This window comes from Plectrocnemia conspersa, unplaced genomic scaffold (assembly GCF_051122295.1).
Source record: "Plectrocnemia conspersa isolate PC_06_02 unplaced genomic scaffold, ASM5112229v1 ptg000006l, whole genome shotgun sequence".
In the NCBI taxonomy this organism is placed as follows: domain Eukaryota; kingdom Metazoa; phylum Arthropoda; class Insecta; order Trichoptera; family Polycentropodidae; genus Plectrocnemia; species Plectrocnemia conspersa.
Window position 1 is genome coordinate 1,478,459 of NW_028277170.1, and position 26,011 is coordinate 1,504,469.

Consider the following 26,011-nt stretch of genomic DNA (forward strand, 5'->3'; position numbering starts at 1 on the left):
AGGGGCGTAAACCTAAACTTGCCACATCTTTCTCAACTATGAATAATGATGAAACATGAATAATGATGATTTCACATTTGTCATTTGATAATAAAATTAGAGTTGTGTGATAATTGTACATATAGCATCGGATAATATAGTATAAGAAGTTTTTGTAATTCATTACTGATGCTCGATAATTACAATTAGTAGATAACAAACAGCTTAATGTGTTAGTTAATTCAGAACCACGCACAACAATTTGACAGATGTCATAAAAGTTAGGGTTAATAATATAGCATTTCTGTGCCACTCAAAATAGCTAGAAAAATAAAATAGTTTGCCAAGTGGGTGCCGCACGAACTAAACGAATAAAAAATAATCGCCATTACGAAGTTTTCTTTGCAATTTAAACAATTAATTTTTTGATCGTTTTGTAACGTGCGACTGAAAAAATCTTTACTATATTAAAAGTAGTCTGCTTAACTACATTTTTTTAAATTAATTTCATTATAGCTGATAATTATTATTATTAAATAGATAAAATCCATGCATTGGTCGGTCGAAAAGTTCTAACTCTGTTCCACGACAATGCTCGAGTTATGAAATATTATTTTATTCACCATACTCGCTGAATATTTTGCAAACAGATTATCGCTTAAGCGTTTCGATTATTTTTATAAGTTAAGGTTTTCAATGATCCATCATTTAGTGTATTCATTAACTTCAGAATAATGAAATAAATAAAATATTCATGGCCGTTAATCTGTGTGTTGATACCCAAAAGGTGCTCGCTACACAGAGTCGTCAATCTATGAGCGCAAGATGGCCGCCAAAAATCAAACGTCAAAAATGCTCGTTACACTGAGAACTATCAAAAAAGCATTGAGCCGGCGGCTGATTGATTTACTCGTTGAGCAACGTGGCTTCCGGCGACGACCCACTGACCGCCGCTCGGCCGTCACACTTTGCCGCCGCTTGAAAGTGACAGCCTTGTGCTAGTAACGCCAGCCAGTCAGCTAGCGGACGTCACTCTCGCTCTGACGCCGGTCGGAGCTGCACGTGCGTCCACGCTTCTCTCAATCGCTATATACCTTACAAGAAACAGAAATGGAAGAGTGAGTATCGTCTTTGTTGTGTTTAACATTTACATATTTGCTTCGTCGTGGTTTTTAGCGGTGTAGTACCACATTGTGTACATTTTTTTGCTTGTGCAAATTGCACTTTGCACGCTGGTCGCTTTGACCTCTGCTGTAAGTCAAATGCATGTCGCCGACCTCAAGTCGATTGAAAATCGATAAAAATGATCTCCAACCAAATGCTTGTAATGTATTATACAATATTCGCAGGCCTGATAAAATTTGTAGTTGCTACATATTTTGCTAAAAAATGAGCAATTATATAAATATGTAACTAATATGGCCCTTATGGTACAAATTATTTTCAAGTTCAAGAAAATTACCAATACTTAATATTTAAGTCTTCATGCTTGCACCCTCATGAATCACTCTTTGTTGTTGGTTACTTCTTTCCTGGCAATCATTCTCTACTTTCGTTTAAAGGAGGCAGTATTTTGGACAGTGGATTATGTTTGTAAAGTGCTCCATTTTTATCTTTTCAATACCACTACTTTTAACTAGAAAGCAAATTTCTGGTGATGGAAGTCTTCTATTTCTTTTACTCGATATTATTATATGTTAATCTTGCTGATTTGACGTTATCCTAGGTCTTCCTGGACGATGTATATCACGATTTAGTCCTGTATTTTGAAATATTTTAATCGCATCTTGCACTGCCGTCTTAGAAATATTTAATTTTTGTGCAATGTAACTTTGAGTTTTGCTCTCCATAGTAAAAGTAATGATTAAAGCTCATTTTTCAAGTGTCAGATTATTTTTCCGCCCCATTATAGCAAAGGAATTTAAACTTGAATGTCAACAGAAGCAAAGCGCATATAAGGTCCAATAGTTTGAATGAAACTAAATTAAAGCTGAAGCAAACACTCTAGATTATGGTTTTCAGGAAGGCGTTTTACTTTGACGATCGGTCAGTTATTAATTATATAATTATATATAATTTGAAATCCCTGAGTAAGCATATTAATCCCTAACAAATAATAATGGTCCTAACACACCGTAAAATATACTCTACTTTTTTTAATCTACTTACATAATTTTTGCTTTATGTTTCTTAAATAATATCTTAGCACTATTTCACTTATACCTATATTCTCCGATTTATTTTAATATCGTTTATCTTATATTTTAAAAGCTCTCTTGAGATCCATAAATACTGCTTTGATGACTCATGTTACTCGAAACAATATATGTCATAATGGTTATCATTAAATTGCCTTTTGAAAGATTAGCTGTTAACAAATTGCACACGTCAGTTAACGACAAAACAATAATATATTGAATGATAAGCAGAATAGTTTCAAAACAGTAAATATGTTATCGATATTGATATTAAAACACAGGAAAAGGTCAACGTTGACATTGAACTCGTTTGCTTTTCAGTAAAGCTGACATCGCTCTCATCGGCTTGGCCGTCATGGGTCAAAACCTCATCTTGAACATGGACTCAAAGGGGTTCAAAGTTTGCGCTTACAACAGGACTGTTGAAAAGGTATTACAATATTACAATTTATTTCTAAACCTTTCAAAACATTTTCATTCATACTTTGCTTTCTAGGTCCAAAGCTTCCTTCAAAACGAAGCCAAAGGCACAAACATTATCGGCGCTACTTCTTTGGAAGACATGGTGTCGAAGTTGAAGACTCCTCGCAGAGTAATGCTCTTAGTCAAAGGTAAATAGATTAAATTCATAATCTAAAGGCTGATTTACACAATGCCAGCGACTAGCACCGTGTAACAGCTTAATGCCAGTCACTGGAGAAGCCAATGCATTGAATTTAATATTTTTATTTCAATCATTTAAATAATAAACTTTCAGCCGGATCTGCTGTTGACGATTTCATTAAGTTGCTATCGCCACTCCTAAGCAAAGGCGATATCATCATCGACGGAGGAAATTCTGAATACACCGACACTCAGAGGCGCTGTAAAGAACTGGCTGCTAAAGGATTGTTGTTCGTAGGAGCAGGAGTGAGTCTCTTACTTATATTTTTGAACAATTACATTACAAACCGGTATAACGAATTGTAATCGCCAGGTAAGCGGCGGCGAGGACGGAGCTAGATATGGACCTTCCCTGATGCCCGGTGGCCATAAAGATGCATGGCCGTACATCAAGCCTATTTTCCAGGTATGATTTATTCGCATATATTTTAAAGTAGCGAAATTAATCGTTGTCTTTAGGCCATTTGCGCCAAATCAAACAACGAACCGTGCTGCGAATGGGTTGGCGAAGATGGTGCCGGTCATTTTGTGAAGATGGTGCACAACGGAATCGAATACGGAGACATGCAATTGATCTGCGAAGCATACCATTTGATGAAGGATGGATTAGGTAACACTTGAGTGAAAATCATATTTTTTTTCATTATATAAATTGAATATATTTTGCAGGATTAAGTCAAGAAGTAATAGCCAACGTGTTCGACTATTGGAACAAGGGGGAGCTCAACTCTTTCTTGATTGAAATCACTAAAGATATCCTTTGTTACAAGGACACTGATGGTAATTTATATTTTTAAAATCATAATAACTCCCTGTAGATATATTTACGATCGCTGTCATCAAATTGGCGACCAACAGCATGGTTTTCGTCTTATACAACTCACTGTCATCTTTTATCCTTCTCAACGATAGTGACTGAATGCTGTCTTTATGGATTTTAATAAAGCTTTCTTTATCATGGCAATATACTGCGAAAACTCTCGATTTCGATAAATATATTATATAAAAAAATGTCATAAAACACAGTAATAGTACAATAGCAGTAAAAATATAAAGTTTTGGACATACTAAAAATAAAATGACCAATCTTAGCAAAAAAAAAACATTGAAATAATATGTTTTTTAAGTTCTGTTATGTAACTTATGCACATTGTTTTTTATAACAATATTACGACTTACAATAAATGAGAGTCGAATAAAGCATCTTTAAACTAAATTTTAACCAATAGGAGAGCGCAAAAAACAATTATTCCTTCTCAGAAGTCAAAAATTCACGTCAAAAGCAATAAAATCGTGCGGTCGCAGTGTCGTTCGTCGGTAATGAACGTTTCCACTGTGCAATTCCAGATGCAAAATGCTCCAAAGGGAGCAATAAGAAAATCCCAAAAGCTGCGAACGCCGACGAGTTGACAATTCCGGGTCTTTCTTTCCGGGCCCCACTTTCTCTTACAACAGCAATAATCTCGGCTGAACAGGCGCCACAATGATGCACAGGCCTTACCCTATCTCCAACGCTTTCAGTCTTGAAATTTTTTCACTACGTTGCGAATTGTTCGCTCAGTAGGATGATGAAATTGACCGTGATCTTCTCGTAAATTTCGATACACAGTACGTACAGAATTGTTATTTCTGTAGAACAATTAACCAATTTTAAGGCGTTGAGCGGTGGCTAAGCGATCTATTCCGTAAATGTGTTGTTGCAAACTAACATTTGACACTGAACACAAGTAATTATTGACAGCTGTCTGATTTAGCATTGCCAACATAGAAACAATCCATTTATTCTCGAGAATTTCCAGAACATTTTAACATTGTCTAATTCAGATTGCTAATAATATTTTTTTTAAATTGATTGTATGTTTTGAAATTGATACAAATATTTTCATTTTCCAGATAAGCCTCTCTTGCCGAAGATCAGAGATTCAGCAGGTCAGAAGGGAACTGGAAAGTGGACTGCCATTTCCGCTTTAGATTACGGAACTCCAGTCACCTTGATCGGCGAAGCCGTATTCGCTAGATGTTTGAGTGCCTTAAAAGGTATATTGAATTATGCAGTTAATTTTATTTTTTGAGGCAGTGTAGTGATTCTATTTATATAATTTCCTATCAGATGAGCGCGTAGTGGCAAGCAAAAAGTTCAGCTCCATAAAGCTCGGTACGTTCAAGGGCGATATGAAAGCGTTCATCGAAAAGATCCGCAAGGCTCTCTACGCCAGCAAGATAGTGTCTTACGCACAAGGCTTCATGCTGCTTAGGGAGGCGGCCAAGTCCTTTAAGTGGAACTTGAATTACGGCGGAATAGCGTTGATGTGGCGCGGCGGCTGCATCATCAGGAGCGTCTTTTTGGGCAACATCAAGGACGCGTACATGCGCAATCCGAGCTTGTCCAACCTGCTGCTAGATGATTTTTTTTTGAAGGCCATGCTCGACTCGCAACAATCGTGGAGAGAAGTCGTAGCCGAAGCTATGCTTCTCGGTGTTCCAGTGCCAGCATTGAGTTCTGCGTTGTCTTTCTTCGACGGATACCGCTCTGACACATTGCCGGCTAATCTCCTTCAGGTAATGATTTGTTCTAGTTGAATATATTTTGTTTATATTATATATAAATGTTCTCCCTTTCTGTAATTGCACTTATCATTGTGTATTGTTTTCTCTACGAAGACTAATATTTTAACACTTAAAATTAAATGGTCAGAATTTAAATCAAATTTGGGTCAGAATAAAAATCAAATCTCGGTCAAAATTTTATTAGCATCATGGTCAGAATAGATATTAAATGGTCAGAATAAAAATTAAAAACGGTCAGAATAAAAATAATAAACGTTCATATTAAAAATAATAATGGTCAGAGTAAAAATAATAGATGGTCATAATAAAAATAATAATGGTCAGAATAAAAATTATAAACGGTCATAATAAAAATAATAGATGGTCATAATAAAGTAACGTGCCGCCACAGTCACATATTTTACGCAGGAAACTTGAAGTTAACCTATTTTATTATCTCATTCCAATTGTGGTACTCATATATGAATCTCTGCCTTTTGAACGATTGCTTAATGAAATTAAGTAGTAAATTAAAAATAAGAAATACCGATATTATTAATTAATCAATATACATTTTTATTAATTAATCAAGATGCATTCTTTTAATGAATTATAAACGCCTTAGTTGACAACTTAAGCCTCCCTCTTTGTCTTTTCTTTCCAATCGGTAACTATTTAGCTGCTGGTAGAGGTTTCACTGCCTACTGACTGCTCATAAATCACAGTCAGTTGGTTGAAACTGCAAAAAGCTCACGAGCATGTATTAACATTAAACAATATAAACATAGCAATAAAGCACATCTATCAGATAAGCCGACTTAACAACGTTTAAAGATACTAAACATGAGGATTGGGTATAGTTGTAATTTAATTCTAATGAAATAAAAATTCAATTCAAAATCAAGCAAAGCCACAAATTTCTACAAAACATAATTACCCGTGCTGGGTGTAAACATTGTAAATATTAAAAGGAATAATGGTATTTGAATGCTTTGATTTTACTAATCAGTAAACATGGTGAAACATGTGAGCGGTACACAGATTATTTTTTCGTTTTTTACCAATTATTTAAATGATAATAATAATGTAAATACCAGTAATACCGGAATTCGAAATCTCGGTATTATTTCAATCCCTAATCACACCCTTAGGCCGGTTTCACACGTGCCGGATGGATTCACCCGGCACCGGGCCGGCGCCGTTTACAAAGCTTTCACACGTGGCCGGTCTCTGGCCGGTTTCTGGCTGGTTTCTTCCCAACCCGACCTATACCCCATCAACTGGTGCCAGTAATTTAGGATTAACGGCTTCACATAAGTCCTTCTACACATTTCGCGTTATTTTTTTATTTTTGTATGTATTCTACTAAGATAAGTAAAAGAGATTACATTAATATAATTTAAATTTCGAGGTCTATTTCTTCCGCTATTGCCTAAACACGAGGAATATATTTAATAATTTTATTACAAGATACCACAATCACTGTCAACGGCCCGGTTCATGTTTGAGTTTTACCCTCACCACACTCAACTCGGTACCCGGCGCCGGACAGTTTAGTGAGCGCGGCTGGCGACAACCCGGCAGTCAGCGTCGGGCCGGCGCCGGGTAGATTTGTCCGGCACGTCTGAAATGATAGGTACTAGCCCATACAACACCATCCCCACTACACGGCGCCGGCCTGGTGCCGGGCAAATCCACCCGGCACGTGTGAAACCGGCCTTATTGTAGTTTGTATAAAACTGGCAATGAATAGATTAAAAAGTATATGGAAATATGTATATTGGTAAGGAATTCTAAATAGCAGTAGTTCTTCAGATGATAGCTATCATGAGACTTATGTTTTTGTACTTTGATTTTTTATGAATGGGTCTGATAAACATATATTTTACTCAATTATACATTTTCACAATGATAAGGATAAAAAGTTATATAAGAATGTATTTTCACTTTACGCTAGCTTTTCGATAAATAAAGAATAACAATTAAATAGATTCTGATACCTGTTAACTCTCACCATTCTAACATATTAATCATATCAATAATTTAAATTTTTACAAAAATATTGATTGTATATACATACGTGTCTTGACTTGCAAGGGTGACATCCGGATATTTCAATCTCTTTCTTACTTATGAATATTGACGAAAGAAATAATGCTCCACTGGCCGTGATTTCTGATTTGAGTATAACTCCCATTTATACTACCCCCAAATATTTGTAAAGAACAATCTATACTGAAATTGTACGATTAATATTTATTTGACTTGATACATCCTAAAAATACAAGCTAAGCCAACAATAAATAAAGCGTTAATTGTGTTGGAGTGGAAATTTTAGCGTCATATCTTTCATTTATTATTCTCTAAATATAGTAAAAAATATTACTGATTGTTATTAATGAATCAATTATAAGCGATATATTATTCACAATAAAATAAAAGATAGTGCTGCTCGACGTTGGTGCATTATGCAAGTGCGGCGTATTCTTTGTGTTGCATGCCTGATTCTTACTTTTCACTCTTCTGATGTCATTTACTGACACACAATGTTGTCATTCAACATACCCTCGTGATTATGTCTATAATATTAATAGATTAGACCCTTACACCAGGGATATCATTAGGAGGGTCAGAGGGGGGCATTTGCCCCCCTTGAATTTGACCAAAAAATACATATAATTTTATGAAATACTATTAATTTTAATAAAATCGAAATTGACCGGCTAAATTTTACCCCCCCCCCTCTTTTTCTAGAAAAGGGGGGCAAAAGTTGGCCAGTTTATTTTGATTTCATTAAAATTCATAGTATTTCATTAAATTACACATATTTTTCTGGGAAAATTCAAGGGGGGGAGCAAATGTCTCCCCCCCTCCTCCAAATGACATCCCCGGTAAAAGGATTTTTCTATAGGCTTTTGATATAAGAGAGATGGTTAAACTATACTTAAACCGAATTTTGGTCAATTGGAGGGCGCAAAAACAATTATCACTTCTCAGAAGTCAAAAATCCACATCAAAAGCAATAAAATCGTGCTGGCGCCATTGCAGTGGGAATGTGAGAATGCTCGGTAACGAGCGTTCCGATGACGACGGCACAATTTTATTGATTTTGACTTCTGAGAAGAGATAATTGTTTTTTGCGCTCCTATTGGTCGAAATTCAGTTTAGATATGTTTCATTCGTTCGATTCTCACTTTTAACTTTTGACGTGGATTCTATACAGGGATGTCATTTGGGGTTGGGGGGGGTGGCAGAAAAATGTATGTCATTTATTGAAATACTATAAGAAAACGACCACTGACTTGCCAACTTTTGCCCCCCCTGGAAAAAACTGTCCATGTCTTTCACTAACCAAAAATATTTTCTAAGCCGCAAGAATCAAATAGATTAAATTTCTATTATAGAATATTTTTGACCTTTTTACTATTTTCTTTATGATTATTATTAATAGAGCTACGAATTTTTAATTTTTTAATAACTACCATTTTAAATCAAAATGGCGTTTAAAGCATACTTAACCGAGATATTTACTAGGTTTTTATTTATTGTTGCAGTGGAGATTTTAAGCTACTGCTTTTGAATTTTTTAAATGCATTGCATTAATTAAATGTACATCTTTATATTGTATGTGTTTTTCATCGATTTTTCAGGCACAAAGAGACTACTTTGGCGCTCACACTTACGAGCTGCTCGGCAAAGAGGGCCAATTTGTCCACACGAACTGGACTGGCCATGGAGGACAAGTTTCCGCGTCTACTTACAACAATTAAAACCGCCACGTCGGCGACCGCTACTGCAATGTTCGGTAATATTCCAATTTGATACAAATAACTATTTTTCATTTTTATATATTAGCGAGCGATTGCTTGCGATGTGATCAAATTTTTTATAAATCATCATTCCATTCGATTGATAAATGTTGCAATATTTGATTGTTTGTTTCGAAGAATCAGTGACGGTGCTTGTAAATTAGATAATTTTAGAAAAGTACTTATTTATTGTTGTTTGTTATCACTTATGGGCAGATTGGTGCTAGGGTTACTATATTTTTTGTATGTAAGATTTACATAATTTTTTTGGCGCTAAATAAATATTTTTTCATATATTTTTTGTTTTAATTATCGTTTATTACAAACACCTTATTTTACTCAATTTATTACAAATATAAATATGTTTGATTTGAATTTTTAAGCATGGTGATATGTTTGACTATTTTATTCGTCAATCGACTATAGATTCTGAAATCCAATCTATATATTGGTGCAGTTTTATTAAAAATTGCGGTGAATTTAAAGAACATTTTTCTCCATGCGATCCAATGGCTATTAATCCCTTCTCCGTACTCACCCCATATCCGTCATCTAAAACAGTTATCATCAATAAGTATTTTATTCATAAACTAATATTAAATATTTAACCATTGAAATACTCGGATAACAATTGTAATTGCTAGTTGTGAAGATAGTGACGCAAATCGAACCTATATCTTCGTAACAAGTTATATTATATTGACGGATGTGACTCGGCATAAGAATCATCTTACTCTCCGGTGCTTCTAAAACGTTTACAAAAAATTTAGAAAGACATACTACTTAGTGTAAATATAGTGCACATATTATAATTTACCAGCTCTGTGTGAATATTTCCCCCAACCTACTATACTAACATTTTCTAATCCATTCCGATCGAATTTTATAATGTTGGCGAAGTCTTCAATAAAAAAATATGATATAAATTAAAATAACTGCATTGATGAAGAAAATTGAAAAATTATTTAGGACATTTATAAAAATGATATTTGCTTTAATTTTTATTTTCTATTTTTAATTTCTTTCCGAATAGGTTTAAACGTTTATCTTACATATTTCTTTAGATGCTTTGATTGGATGTGCTACTCGCAATAGTCCTATGTTGTGCTTCAATGTTACTTCATCATATCGAGGATGAATTTTATGTGTTTTAATTTGCCGTGATACACCTAAAAACGAAATATATCATTGTAGACATACTAAGCATGATATGCAGATGACACGGCTCTAAATTAAGTTTCATATGAAAAAGGTTGTTAATAAAAATAGCCCAAAATTAAATTTAATAGATATTATCGCTAAAAAAAATTGTACAAAACTATCAGGTCTAACTAAACTAAACAACATTAAATTCTAGAGCCATTTACAAACGAAAACTAAGCCCTGAAAACAATAGCTTAGGGACTGTTTCAGCACACGGCGTGATATTTTAAAGATGGGCCTGACAATGCGCTTTCTAATGACGAACAATATCAATTTTATATGGTGCAAATTGAATGACTTGTACCAGCGGCTACAATATGAGAATATGTAAAATCGATCAATACTATTTTTCGCCGATGAAATTAAAAAAGTCAGCTAATCTTATAGTTAAAGTAACAAGCAATGAGGATATAACAATTTCACAGAAAACCGCAAGAAAATTGTCTACGACAACTGTATAAGTCGTTCCTTAGTAAAGAAACATGTGTTTTTCCATCAAAAATAAGAGATACAATAGAAAGACTCGTGAATTACCTTTAATGTCCCATTGTTCTACACCGGCTTTCAAATACCAAGATGCTCCAAATCTGGTGAATTCTGGTAACGTTATCATTGATGCACAATGAGCAGTCGTCACCGACCAATAAGGAGTCAACAAATTGACATTGCACACAAAACTTTCATTTGTAATTTTCGAAACGAGAGCGGCCGAACTTTTTCTAGCATTCTTCAATACTACAATAAAATTTTCAAGTAATAACAATTGTGTAGCTAATTATATTATATTTATTTAGAAGAAGGCACTTTATCTACTTTTAAATTGTTTGGCATGAGGCGTGTCATTGGTGGCAATGTCTTCTGGTCTCAACGACAGATATGCTGAAAGTAATAATGGAGTGAGTATAATGATTAAGAAGTAAATAACGTAAGTACATACATAGAAATACTATTATAAACACTTGCGTCATTATAAAGATTGTTAATAAGAGACATTTTTCTCCTAAAGTTTTGGATGGTCTATAAATGTCAGGCATTTTTATTTTTGTTTGTAAACAAAATAAAATAACATGAATTATTTAAAAAAAATATAGCTTAATTCAGTAATAAATTAGCAAAGACTTGAACCATTTAAAAATATATGTTTTAATATATTATCAATAGATGTCGCATAACATGATTGTTTATGATAAATATTATGATAATACATTGTAAATAAAGGTTAATTATTATTAAAGCTTAATCTAACCGACAAAAATATATAAAATAATAGATTCATAAAACGAATTGTTTGTACATTATTTTTGGAAAGATTAGGTGCGAGTGAGTATTGGTCAGGACATTGAACACCTTATGAATAACTCCTTGCAACGAATCCTTTTACGAATATCTAAATACATAAAAAAAATACTTTTATGGAACAGTGTTTATTTAAACAAGTGTTTATTTAAACGCATATATCTCTTTAAATAATTTCATGTTAAATTGCATCATTTTTTTTATAAGACGAGCGCTGACTTTTGAATTGAATGATTCTGAATAATCTCTTTTTATTAGTATAAATAAATTGAAGATATACAATAAATTCGAGAAAATTATTTATTTAAAATGTTTCATATTTTTTTCTGAATTAATTCAATCGCAGCTGATCTTAATTCTAATGATTTGAAAAAGCTGAAATGACGTCCCTGATCAAAAAGCATACAAAATAATAAATTAACCATTTTCCTTTTTGAAGCCCTCATTGATATGCATATTTTACATAATTAAAAAAAATAATAATTATATAAACTACAAATATATAAAATTATTTCATTAATTTTTATTCAATATTTGAATAGTTATAGTAATCCTAATTTGAGACTGCTTTTTTTTATTTTTCTTTAAGGGATAACCCAAATCAGGGACGTTACTTCAGCTTTTTAATATTTATATTTTATTTAGATTCATAGTATTTAATTACATTTTTCAGCCAAAATCCAAGGGGGGGGGACAAATGCCCCCCTCCCTATGACGTTCCGGCGTTGCAAACATAGAAAATGGAATTGGTGCCATTACCTAGCTTTTATGACTCAAAATTCACATGAGCCGAAAGGTTAAACCATCATTTTGAAACAAAAAGCTGAGCGTCAATAAAAAATGTAAGTGAGAAGGGGAGAGTTTTCTAAATTTTTAATTAAAATTTTGATTAAAATTAGTACTTTAAAATTAAATACAACGGCAGCTTAAAATATTGTTTGTTACAAAATTATTATGGTTGATAAATTTATCAATTTCAAAATATTCGTAGAATAATGGATAATGGTGTTACTTGGATTGATTAAATTAATTATTAGTTAAGAAAAGTGTATTTGAATAGCTCATAAATTCCAATTATTTTTCTAACAACTATATAACATCTTTTTGCGAGTGACTTTGTTCATTGTGATTGATGATTTTTCATGAGTTCATCGCAATTCGCATTCTACAGGTGATGAAGATGAGTGAGAGTATGTGATTTTGTAGAAAAGGCAGGGGTGCTTGCAGTGTGGGGGGATTAACCCTCCCGTGGGAACATAGCAGATACGCACGGCCCACCTGCCCAGGTATGTGGGAACCGAGCCACCTGGTTGCCACGCTACTAGCCCCACGTCGACACTTACTTCAGAAGCTTTCAGTACAGCAATTTTTACGCGCTTACATAAAGAATATATGAAGAAGAAGCAGATAAAAAAAGTGTTTCGTTTCGAGTTTAAGAACATTAAATTCTGACAATTATAGTAATATTATAATATATGTATATGATTGAAGATTAGGGAAGCAATTATTGAATATAATACTAATACATGATACCTACTTAGTATTTAAGTATTAGACATTCTAGATAGATACTGGTGTAAGATTTATGATTTATAAATATTTGTCCTTTGTGTGATATTTCTTAAGGAAATATTCAATGTAAATATGAAATAGAATCAAACAGGGAAGTCATTTTTAAGAGGAATTTGGTCAGAAAAACGCATGTCCTATAATGAAATACTATGCATTTTAATAAAATAAAACACTGTATTCCCCTCCGCCATGTAAATACCTGCAATGACGTCCCTGATTCTAAACCAGAATATCCTTAAAAGAAAATATAAAAAAACAGTCTCAAATTTATCCTAATTTATTTTTTTAATAGGCTCTTAATTAAGACTGTTTAATTTATAAACCCATAAGCACGTTATATACTAATGGTATTTGCTGATCCAATTCCCTTATAGCATTCTTCTGTATGACTTTTTAAAGATGTTTTTATAACAGACATTAGTTTATCTCATCTAGTTGTAGAATTCACAAAAACGTATAGATTCTCTGAATAACCTCAAAAGAGAAACCAAATTAAGATTGTGAGCCAAACAGGGATCATACACGGCTTGTTCATTTCTCTGATTAAATATGGCTTGTTCATCTTTATCAACACCAGACATGTTCGCCCCATTGTAAATTACACCCAAAATAATTTGATCCTTCTTACCCCTAATGAAATATTTTATATTATGCTAATAATAAAAACATCTATAATATAATATAATATAATAATCTCATTTTTTAATATACTTAATGATAATAATGCTACTAAACTTTGCCAGTAAATGCATTTGAGTAGCATTCAACACATTTTAGTTAACCCAACTGCATCAACACAATCAACAACTACTGAATAAGAACTGAGATAACGAAATCTGTAAATCAGTAACATCTATTTGATTAACTATACTCATAAATAGTGTTACTTAGCTCTCTTTTTGCTATATTAAAATTAGTTTTTTTAAATACATATTTAAAGATTAAAATATGTAATAAGGGTCTGATACCACACATTAGCATAAGATGTTGCAACATAATTATTATATTGCTTCACGAAAACTGTATTATATCAGATTTTATGTTAACCTTTGTCCGATGCTTATAACGAGTCGTCTTTGTAGCGGATAAAGTTGGAAGGCAGACAGATAGGGAATGGGGACAGATGCCCAAGGAGCTTTGAATCGTTTGCGTCTAGGGTCTTAAAAAGGGGGAGGCTTGCTCCCCGCGTAACTAGACAATTGATCTAAGGGGTGCTAAATCTATATAACACCAAATTGCTCCTTTTTATCGTTGGCTGGCAACAGCGTGGGAAGATTCCTGCGTATTAAAACCACGAAGCGTGGGAGAAAATTAACTTTTGCACCCTAGCAATTGAAACCATAACAAATTTAGCGAATTATCGTTAAATAAAGAAGCGATAACTGTATGAAAAATATCTTAAATAACAGCTAGAGGTTTAAGAATGACACATTTAATCAATAAAATACGTCCATTAGCACAACTGTAATGATTAGGTGTAATATTGATTTAAAACTGATCTGAAAATCTATTAATCTGTTATGTAATCTTTTTCATATGTATGGGGTCGAAACATGGCATGGCATAGTCTAGCTTTTAAGACACATTGATGACATTTTCTCAATACTAATTTAATAATTTGAAGCAATGAAGCGCTTTTTTAATTTGTAGAACATCTATGTCACCTGCATAAAAGTGTCAGGAATGAGAAGAAAATCGGATTAAATTAAATCTGCAATAATCACTCAAATCATTTCGGATGTATTCCATGTGGTGATTTACTAGACGTGAAATTGAGTACATAAGAAATCCATCAATGATTTTATTATTCGCTAAAACAACTCTTTATTAGCTTTGCTTATATTTTTGTAAACTGATTCACTAATTTATATTAAGAAAAATAAATCTAATGTAAAATTTGATTAAATTTAATGTTTTTTTAACACTTACCTGTAAATAAGATAATTCAATTGATATTATATTAAGTTTATGCAGTTTGAGTTACCATATTATTTTTAGCGCTTTTGGAAATATGGCGATCGGAAAATGTCATCTGCATATTAATATCAATATTTTAATATTAATATATTTTTCAAATAATTTACATAAAAATACTATATTTTTGTAGCAAAATTACATTTCATTTAAATAATTACAATAGATCACTAATCTATACAAATTATGTTTAAGATCATAAAACACATCAATATTTCAATTTTATATTTTAATCAAGAATATTATATGCAATGATATAAGAATATAATTATTTAATGTATTTTTATAATAAAACAGTAAAAATGATTCAATGGTAATTTATATTAAATTTAACAAAAAAAAATATTAATAGCGGTAATTTTTTTATTAGCTGACAAATAAAATCAATGTATATTATAAATTGAGTAGGAGATATAAATACTTATTTTACTCTTGTTAAACAATTATTATCTTTGCGACAAAAATATTGTCATTAGGTTTAATTCCAGCGAAATATACACATGGCTGTATCATAACTATTACTGAACTACAAAATCTACAGAAATTTATTTTATTATTATTATTGTTATAAATAGAACATTTTTGAACTCCTTACTTTTCTCTAATATTATTTTAAAGGGAGTTAAATTGCTTATTTATTTAAAAAATTCAGATTTAGATTAGATTAAATTATATTAATATAAATAATATAATGTAGAAACCATAATGATGAATTGTGTTCAAGAAATATTTTAAAACTTTTGACATAAAATATATTTAATTTTTTTATTGTTTTAATTTATATTATTTATTTTTTTATTCATTTTAAGATATATTTCCATTTTTATAATAATGGAATTTCTTCTTGTGATTCGGTTTTAGCACGCGCGAATGTATGTGTATAAAAATTGGAAGCTGTGGCGTGCACTGATCCGATATAGAGTTGAAGATGCTGCATTGCATTTTAGGCGTAGAGTGTATTCAATGTTGTTTACAATTCGTTTATGCTTGATGATTCTCAGCTAGGGGGTATAATGTGACCCAAAACTCGTGATTACAAATCAAAAATATGTTTTCGACGATAGCTACGATGAGCTGGAACTGTTTTGCATTTATAATAATAATATTCCTTTTCTATAGCAAACTAGTTTTCATTAGTATCTTATACACATATTTAATATGCGTTTTTAAGCTCGATACACCAAGGTATAGTCCGTCCAAGATGTTAGCGCTCATCATCGTTGTGTTGGAAATAACGGTGCCTATTACACCGATAGGAGACCGTTACCAATACTAAATCAGGGCAGTTTTAAGGGTAGGGTGACTATACGTTGGAAATTGAATTAAAAATTATATTGTGTTATATTTTTATTATAAATTATTTTAATGTTATGGTATTTTGTAATCAATAAAACAATTCCTGTAATATTGTATTGGTATTTAAAAAAATATTATATTGAACAGATATTCAACCTGGAGATTGAGACTAAGACTGCTCTCATGTTTTTTAGTTAAATATGTATATAAATAAACAAAATAAGTAAGAAGTGATATTTTACACTTTCCTCAACAAATTAAATTAAAAAAGTAAAAATTAATTATTATTTTATTTTCTCACCAATACTGTGACGATGAGCGTTCATATCTTGGACGGACTATATCTTTTAAGGCATGTCTATGCGACTTCGGATAATTTTCGTGCAACAATCGCCTTCTTTCATAGTTAAGCTTCTCACGATACGAATTAAACCATCGGAATCAGCGCATTATATGTTGGCTCTGTTCGCAAACACTCGAGCGGGTTCACCGCAAAATCGCGATATAATGCGGTTTTATGTTTTGGCGTTGGGTCACATAGGTCTAATAGTTATTACGCGTGCAAACACGATAAGCCGCCACAAGCGACGCATTATTTTCGTGCAATTGTTTATTTATTCTGAGTTGTTTATCATTTCTTCTTCACACCAAATCGCAGCCCGTTGAGCAAACACACGAGCGATGTCGAGCGTGGGAAAGTATCGACGTATTAACACAAAGTAGCGATAATTCATTCCGGTGACTTTTCGATAAGACGATGACCGAAAATTATTGAGAGGCACAGTGTTGCGGCTTTACCTTGCGTTTTATCGCTAGCCAAATATTGCGCACCATGTGACATGTCAAACAATGACAAGTTGTGTTCAGTGTGTGGGAACTGAACGGTCAAGACCCCGCGATGGACTATTGTTGTGCATACGCTGTATCGTCTCATTCTTATCGCTGACACTTTTTTGCCACTAAATACAACAATGGAAAACTATACGTTGATTCCTTATTCGTTTTAAATTGTATTATAGCTACAATTATTATCAAACACATGTTATTCCATGATCAATCTAAAGCAAGAAAAGGGATACCAATGTACTTCATCATACAGAAATGGTAACCGATTTGGATGTTCTATTTTAAATGAACTACAGATGAGTGTATTTATCGCCTCTTAAATAAATTGTGCTAGATAACCGAGCGTTTTCACTGCGATTTAATTGCGTTTTACGTAGATTCTAAACATTGAATTTAGGCAAAAAAAACAGTTGCGAAACGTCCATTTGCTGTCCTAACCCAAACCTAACCTAATAAACTAATTATAGTCTTAAAACTTTTTTTAGGTCAAGTCCAAAATACAAATTTGGTAAATTTTTTTTGGTATACTTGCATCGATTTTATTGCTTATTTTTTCATTTTAGCTAATTAATTTTACATATTTTCAATATCTTCAGTTTCTATAGCTAGCCTTTAATTTTTGATATTTATTATTTTATTTATTTTAATCGCATGTATACAATGTTTAATTGTTAGTTCCAGTGTCGTTTTCGTTTTTGTGCTTTTTTATCTTTGGGTTATACAAGTAATGCCTTTTTTTCTGTTGGTTTCATTTTTAGCTCCATTTTTTGTAATTGCTGCGTATTGCGGTTTCCGTCAATCTCGATTCACTGTCACTTTTATTTTATTATTTTATTTTATTTTATTAATTTATTTAGCTTAATAGCTAATCTTTACATCTAACAAATTTAGTAAACATATATAAAAAATATATAAAAAATACATAACAGAAAGAAAAAATCAAAATATACAATAATAAAGACTTAATATTATAATTTATTTCTATATGTACGAAGGTGTTTTTTTATTCCATTTATGAAACCCGTTATATTTTTGCTGTTTCGGATTTCTCTTGTAAGACTATTATATAAATCAAAACCTCCGTACATAACTCCCCTAGCCGTACTCGTTTTCTTATACTTAATTATCTTTAAATTTTCTCTATTTCTAGTATTATATTTATGTACGTCTTTATTTCTTATTAAATACTTATTAAAATATTCTGGTAACATACTATTTTCTAACTTATATATAAATACTAAAACATTCATACTCAATATTTCTTGAACATTCAACCATTCTAATCTATCAATCATACTTTTACAATTAGTTAATCTATTTTTATTTAAGATTACTCTCATTGCCCTATTTTGTAATTTTTGCAACATTTGTTTGTCTAATTTATTTAACATATTTAATAGTGTTGCACAATAAATAAAATGGGGCAATATTATACTATTGTAAATTATTTTTTTTGTATTTATACTTAATATATTTCTTAATCTAGATAATAAACCTATTTTTCTACTAATTTTTTTTAATATGTAATTACAATGTTCTTTAAAATTTAATTTAGTATCAACAATTACTCCTTATTTAAATAATGAATTAAGTATATTAGAAATATGGTTAAAGAATAATGTACTTAAATTAAATGAGAATAAAACTAAATGTATGTTTATTAATTATAAAAATGTGTTAGATAATAGTACCAAAATAGTAATAAATAACTCTAGTATAGAAATAGTGGATAATATAAAATATTTAGGAGTAATTGTTGATACTAAATTAAATTTTAAAGAACATTGTAATTACATATTAAAAAAAATTAGTAGAAAAATAGGTTTATTATCTAGATTAAGAAATATATTAAGTATAAATACAAAAAAAATAATTTACAATAGTATAATATTGCCCCATTTTATTTATTGTGCAACACTATTAAATATGTTAAATAAATTAGACAAACAAATGTTGCAAAAATTACAAAATAGGGCAATGAGAGTAATCTTAAATAAAAATAGATTAACTAATTGTAAAAGTATGATTGATAGATTAGAATGGTTGAATGTTCAAGAAATATTGAGTATGAATGTTTTAGTATTTATATATAAGTTAGAAAATAGTATGTTACCAGAATATTTTAATAAGTATTTAATAAGAAATAAAGATGTACATAAATATAATACTAGAAATAGAGAAAATTTAAAGATAATTAAGTAAAAGAAAACGAGTACGGCTAGGGGAATTATGTACGGAGGTTTTGATTTATATAATAGTCTTCCAAGAGAAATATGAAACAGCAAAAATATAACGGGTTTCATAAATGGAATAAAAAAACACCTTCGTACATATAGAAATAAATTATAATATTAAGTCTTTATTATTGTATATTTTTATTTTTTCTTTCTGTTATGTATTTTTTATATATTTTTTATATATGTTTACTAAATTTGTTAGATGTAAAGATTAGCTATTAAGCTAAATAAATTAATAAAATAATAATAATAATAACAATAAAGTTAGCTAAAGATTGAGTGCTTTTCGCGAAAAGCAAATTATGAATATATTATTTTACCTCAGAGAGATTAGTTTAACGCGATTAGATAATTTTTTGATAAATACAAAATATTAGCACCCTCGTCCGTGAAGATCGCCGCAGAACAATTGATCAACTATATGATATGTCTGGAATGTCATGGAGTTCAATTCAAAGGATTTTGTCGAAGAATTTTCACATTGCAGCCAAATTTGTTCCTCGTCTCCTCACTGAGGATCAAAGACAGCTTCGGCTTTAGGCCCGTCATGAGTTTAAAAACCAGTTGGAAAAGGACGAAGGGTTATTACTAATGACGAAACATGGTGGTATGGATATAACCCCGAAAACAAGTTTGTTCTTCCAATCCAAATTGTAAACCAACACCTCTATGTAGAGGTACTAAAATTGTTGATAGAGAGCAGCAAAAAGAAAAATGCGGATCTTTGGCGCACACGGGATTGCTTCTTCTGTGAGGCAGTTTTTGACCAAAAACGGAATAACACAGATTATTCACTCGTCTGACTACTCCTACTAAACTGACCTGGCCCCCTGTGACTTATTTTTGTTCCCTAGACGCCAAAGGGCTATGAAAATAAAACGTTTTGCGACTGTGAAATAAATAAAACAAAAATCGCTGGAGGGGTTGAAAAACATCCCATTATGTAAGTTCCTGAACTGTTTTTAAATATGGAAAAAACGCTAAGAAAAATGCATATTGGTCAATAGAGGGTACATTAAAAGTGATCAAAATTTGGTGTAAATATATTCAAAAATAAAAGAGTTATATAGAAAGTCTCGCTATTTTTGGGTCCGCCTAAAACATAAACAGAATATAAAAAAAATACTAATATTATAATTTATTTTTTAATGCACGAATGTGTTTCTTTATTCCATTGAGAAAACCCGTCACATTTTTTTACGAATTACAGATTTAATTGGGGGGGGGGGGAGGGGCTGAAAAATGTTGTAATTTAATGAAATTCTATGAGATTTAATGAAATCCTACTTTTGCTACCCTCTCCTTCGGAAAATTAGAAATGACGTCCCTAATTCGGAACCAGAATTTTATGGGTTATCCCTCAAATAAAATATAAAATCAACAGTCTCGAATCTTTACCGAAAATATTCGATTGATTGCAACTTTTACATGTGTAGTAATACATACATTTACATACTTATCATTATTTATTTTCATGCAATGTATAAATGTCACAGTGAATGTGTATTTTTCAGTGAGTTATATTTTCACTAGTGAAGTCCAAATACATTTTCACCAGTAGATATATATTTATACTAGCGAAAATATGATTAAACTGCTAATTAAATTATACGTTGCACGAAAATGTCCATGAAACGCAATTTGACAGTTGCGAAACGTGCATTTGCTGTTCAAACCCAAACCTAATCTACATGAATTAACCAAATCAATTTGACATAATGCAAGTTCTAAAACTAATTATAGTTTTACGACTTTCATTAGGTCAAGTTTAAAATACAAATTAAGCCAACTCTACTATGATATTACTATGCACTTCTAATATAAGAGGGTTGATTAAAGTATATTCAAACAGAGGGCTGATTAAAGTATATTCAAACCGTCACAGTTGGAGCGTTTCCACTGCGACGAAAATTCGATTTAGATGGAGTAATCATTTGAGAAGTATTGCCGTACATGTACGGTGGTCAATCCCCTCACTGTTTCAAGGTACCTAATATAGATATTTATTTATATATATATAACTAAAAAAATAAGAAATAAAAACATATCAGTTATATAATATTTTTTTAATTTGAAATAATGAATATGATTTTTGTAGAAAATATTAACAATAAATTTAAGAATACGAAATAATATATTGAAATAAAAAATATTTTATAAAATATATTGAATGCCTATTACCCCAATGTGTCACGATCGTAAAAAAACAAACAATATATTGTAATATCACAAACAAACAAAAATATGTTAAACAATACACTGAGATCGTAGGAATGATCTGATGACGAACAGGATCGAAAAAATGACACTGTTTTCATATCTCCTTAGATTATCTGAATCATCCTGTAGATTGAAGGAGCCCGCAACAAATATAATGTATTTAAACAATTTAAAATCATCTGCATAAAAAAAACTTTAATTTGTAACTGCCATAAGATTAATAAATAAAGTTTAGAGCAGAGGGCCCAGGTTGGACACTTAAGGAACCTCTGAAGTTAGTTTGATTAATTAAACCTCATTAACTATTTCATCTTGTGTTATTTAATATCGTTATTAAAAAAAAATATATTGGATTCATGAATTTGATAGTCGAATATATTTGCCAAAAAAATCAAAATTTCCCATAGCGTTGCAATTCTTGCTTATAACAGCTTCCATGAAAGCAGTTATAAGCAAGACAAGCAGGTTCAGTAGGATTGAGTTGACTTTTCTAAAGGGTTCTACATTAGTGAATCGCTAGTCACTAGTGGCAAGTTTTTTCTTTGCTTCGTCTCATCGAAGGCGGCGGCGTTTGAATCGAAATTATTATTGTTGTGTATGAAAGGTGCGCGTTGAAAACTGAGGGTGACCAAGAAAGCACAAAGAACCCTCGTTTGCCCCCCTAGACTTGCTTGGTCTTGGGGGAGAATTTCGACGCTGTCGGGGGATCGAGTTTTGCTATAGTCGGATAAACTCACTTTTATTGCGCAAATAAATCGCACGTGTAGAGTTCGAATCAAAACTCGTCTTGTTCATGAGACAATAAACTGCAATTGAAATATATATAGTATTTTTAACAGGGGTTAAAAATTCGAGTCGTAATATTAGCTTTTACATCTAGAGCTTTATCCTCTTACCCAGTCTAGTAGCCTGCTTAATTTCAATTTCAGTTTTATTAGTTACTCAGGCAATCAGTACATTACGATTAATAGATTCAAAACTAAAAAATCTGTGGGACTACTCAATGAACTAAAGCCACCTCTTTCTTGAGAAAGCTATGTAGTTATAATAACAAACGCTTGCCTTAAAAAGATAAGCTTAAACACTGATATATAAAAATATAAGCTTAAACAAGATGCTTTGTAATCGATTTTGCATAGTTCAAGAGAGTCCTATTGTTTTATTATAAGAAAATTGTTGATAATTTAAGCATAATAGCTTTTAAGTTAAAAAATAATCAAAATATTGTCAATAAAACTTTTTACTTTTCTATTAATAAAATACAGTTAGCATACACATAACATATGCAGTAATAAGCAGATTATCTTCCGATGGAAGCGAAATAAAATATATTAGGCGATTGGATAAGGACAACGCGTTATTGGTAGTTAATCTCTTTTCTTAGCCTTAACCGTCATACTTAAAATTTGGTCTTAACAAGTAACTTAGTGGCTAATCTTTAAGTACTACATAAATACATTTATTTAAATAGTAAAATAGTTTATAATAGTCACTTAATTTGCTGGATAATGTAAAAAAAAACATATCTTAATTTTTCGAGCTTATATCTTTCTATAAAATAATTCCATATAAAAATGAACTACATTGTTTAGGGCAAGTGTATTCTTAAAAAATATATATATTTTAAAAACCTTTCTTAGTATTATATGTATATAGACATTATATCAATATCAAAATAAAGGTTACTTATGCTAAATATAATTCTAACAGTAATTCAATTTTCATTTGCCCCTAAAAAATAATTATGTTAATCCAATTCCAGTGAATTTACTTTGTTAGAATTTTTTTATTTTTCAGATTATTTTCAAATGTATTTATATCAAACGTGTAATTGCTGCTTATCGTAAAAACATAATATTTAAATAGTAATAAGGAATATTTTTTTGCTATGAATTACAGACTATTGAATTCTGATCGATTTCTTTAAAATATTCAGGCTGTTATTATCTTTAAGAACATTGTTTTGTAATAAAATCATAATATGTTTAATACGATATATTAAAAAAAAATATGTCTTATATTATAATTTTATTACAATTAAATATTATTATATGCATTATTTATATTTTACTACTTTACATGAGTATTATATGTACATAGACATCATATAAATGTATTTGTTAAACATAATCGCGCAGAATGCATAACGCAGGATTTATAGGTAACACCTAAAGAGGTAAAACCGTGAAGCTTTTGTAAAGGATACGAGTATTGTATTGTATATTCTAGGAGCACCTTGAAAATTTCCCGTAATGTACTTACAAACCATAAGCTCTTTATATACTTATATCTATGAAGAAAAATGATATTTACATATTTACACAAAGCTCAATTTTATCGATTGATATATATACAGAGCTTTTCACGTCACGATAGACGTTAAATAAAAGTCTGTACAATTTAATAAATACACTAGACTGATATTTATGCTAAGATCATTATTATTATTAAAGGCGATTAATAATTGCGAAAACAACCTTAGTCTATATTGGAATTAATGCAAAAATATTGTACAATCAGCAGCAGAAAATGTAATAAAAAGAAGGAATGACAGTAAACAACCAAGGAGAAAAACTTTAATATACACCAGAGATGGTAAATTAAATTTAACCGGCAGTATGTATAATAAACTAATTCAAAACTTCGCATGACATTGACATAGTCCCAAGATCAAAACAATCTATAACGCCATTGAAGCATTAGTTAGAAGAATGGAGGTAAAGATAAATCGATAAAAAGACAAAATACATTATGATCCAATATAAAAATCAAAAGAATTGTAGAGTCGGCGGACTAAAACACATAAGTCAAAATCTGCCATTTTTTTTATTGATGCAATTATCTAAGATTTTTATCTCTTTTGTAAATTTGTCATTTTTGACTTATGTGTTATTTTAGTCAGCCGACCATAGAATTAAATCATCTATGTACTTTACTGCAGTAAAGTGGTTAATTCATTAACGCAAACGGAAAATCTGCACTTGCAATTGAAAATGACTGATTTAACATTTTTAGTTTATGTAGTATTGTAAAGTTCTACGTTTTCTATTTTTAGCAGACAAATCTTTCAAATTTTTTTACATTAAAATATAATCAGTATAAGAATAAACGTATGCACGTTTTAAAAAAAACTAGATCTGATTTATATATATTGTACATATGTACGCTTATCATAACTGACATGTTTATATATATATATATACTATATATATATATTGATAAAACAATACATTAGGCTTTAAAATATTAATGAGAATCAGATTTATTAAAACCAACGTAACAATATATCTTAATCTGTAAAAATGTAAAAAAAGTTGATGATATTTGAAACGCAATTATATTATTTTTTATTACACATAAAATATGATAGTATATATTCGTACCTTCGTATTCGTAGCATTTCAATTCCAGGTGCATAGATAAGCATTGAACTGAAAACACAGGGACGAATCCGCATTTTAATCAAATAATAACTATAATGTTATATTTAAATCACAATCAAGCCTTGAAAAATAAATTAATATTGTATGAGCTATAAAAAAAAAATGATTTTTTTGAACTCATTTTTAACATTTAGATGGCGCACTAGTTTGATATTTTTATTATTATTGCTTATATATTAAACGACAATCAGAGATGCTCAAACTTTAAACATCAGCCTGCCACTGCGCCCAGAGATTTAGATTGTTTTGTGCAATAAAATTTTAGTTTGGGCGTTGTCTGCGGGAAAATGTACATAGCCAATCGTGCTTCTCTTAGATAGCGCGAAATGTTTCTTGTCCAATAGATAACGAGTCCTTGAAGTACCCCTGGCGAATATTATAATAAACCCCGACGTCAGATTAATGGAATAAATAAATAAATAAGACGTCACTCTTTGGCAAACAAGACAACGTGCATCATGTTTAATTTCATATTTAATAAAAACAACAATTTATATAAATTAATCACATAAGTCTATCGTATTACAACTCAAACTCTAAAAGTAAAACTTATAATTAAATTTTTAATTATTCAGATGTGTGTATGTTGTTAATAATAATATAATACCTGATACTTAAGCTTTTGCTTTCTATACTAATATATAGCTTAAATACGTTCTTAATAAATCAAAAAAATATTTATACTAATAGGTAATATTTTTATTGTATAGAATATGTGAGAAAAATGT

General features: G+C 30.8%; 2 protein-coding genes across 5 annotated transcripts in view; one reads left to right on the plus strand and one right to left on the minus strand.

The window, feature by feature from the left end:
* Positions 1 to 1,010: 1,010 nt before the first annotated feature.
* Positions 1,011 to 9,492, plus strand: Pgd (phosphogluconate dehydrogenase). Its single transcript, XM_088187541.1, has 10 exons — positions 1,011 to 1,097; positions 2,499 to 2,607; positions 2,674 to 2,788; positions 2,935 to 3,086; positions 3,154 to 3,246; positions 3,300 to 3,450; positions 3,510 to 3,620; positions 4,734 to 4,877; positions 4,951 to 5,399; positions 9,038 to 9,492. The coding sequence occupies exons 1-10, from the start codon at positions 1,090 to 1,092 to the stop codon at positions 9,155 to 9,157; spliced, it is 1,452 nt and encodes a 483-aa protein (XP_088043667.1). The 5' UTR covers positions 1,011 to 1,089; the 3' UTR covers positions 9,158 to 9,492.
* LOC148234013 (chymotrypsin-1-like) overlaps positions 9,493 to 26,011 on the minus strand; it is a 35,031-nt gene continuing 18,512 nt past the window's right edge. The window contains exons 1-7 of one of the 4 annotated variants that reach the window (XM_088187545.1): positions 25,224 to 25,281; positions 11,213 to 11,278; positions 10,934 to 11,134; positions 10,249 to 10,365; positions 10,014 to 10,097; positions 9,817 to 9,942; positions 9,493 to 9,748 (exon numbers count right to left, since the gene is read on the minus strand). In XM_088187545.1, coding sequence (XP_088043671.1) covers positions 9,609 to 9,748; positions 9,817 to 9,942; positions 10,014 to 10,097; positions 10,249 to 10,365; positions 10,934 to 11,134; positions 11,213 to 11,278; positions 25,224 to 25,257 — 768 coding nt within the window. In that variant the 5' untranslated portion in view covers positions 25,258 to 25,281 and the 3' untranslated portion in view covers positions 9,493 to 9,608. Of the gene's footprint in view, positions 9,749 to 9,816; positions 9,943 to 10,013; positions 10,098 to 10,248; positions 10,366 to 10,933; positions 11,135 to 11,212; positions 11,279 to 16,838; positions 16,989 to 17,335; positions 17,595 to 25,223; positions 25,282 to 26,011 lie in introns of those variants that run through there. The other 3 variants (XM_088187543.1, XM_088187546.1, XM_088187544.1) reach the window with 3 other exon arrangements.

Excerpts from the sequence above, each read along its gene's own strand:
- Pgd (XM_088187541.1), top strand. Across the intron at positions 3,087-3,153 it reads TGTTGTTCGTAGGAGCAGGA|GTAAGCGGCGGCGAGGACGG; the intron begins GTGAGTCTCTTA and ends TGTAATCGCCAG. Across the intron at positions 3,621-4,733 it reads TTGTTACAAGGACACTGATG|ATAAGCCTCTCTTGCCGAAG; the intron begins GTAATTTATATT and ends TTCATTTTCCAG.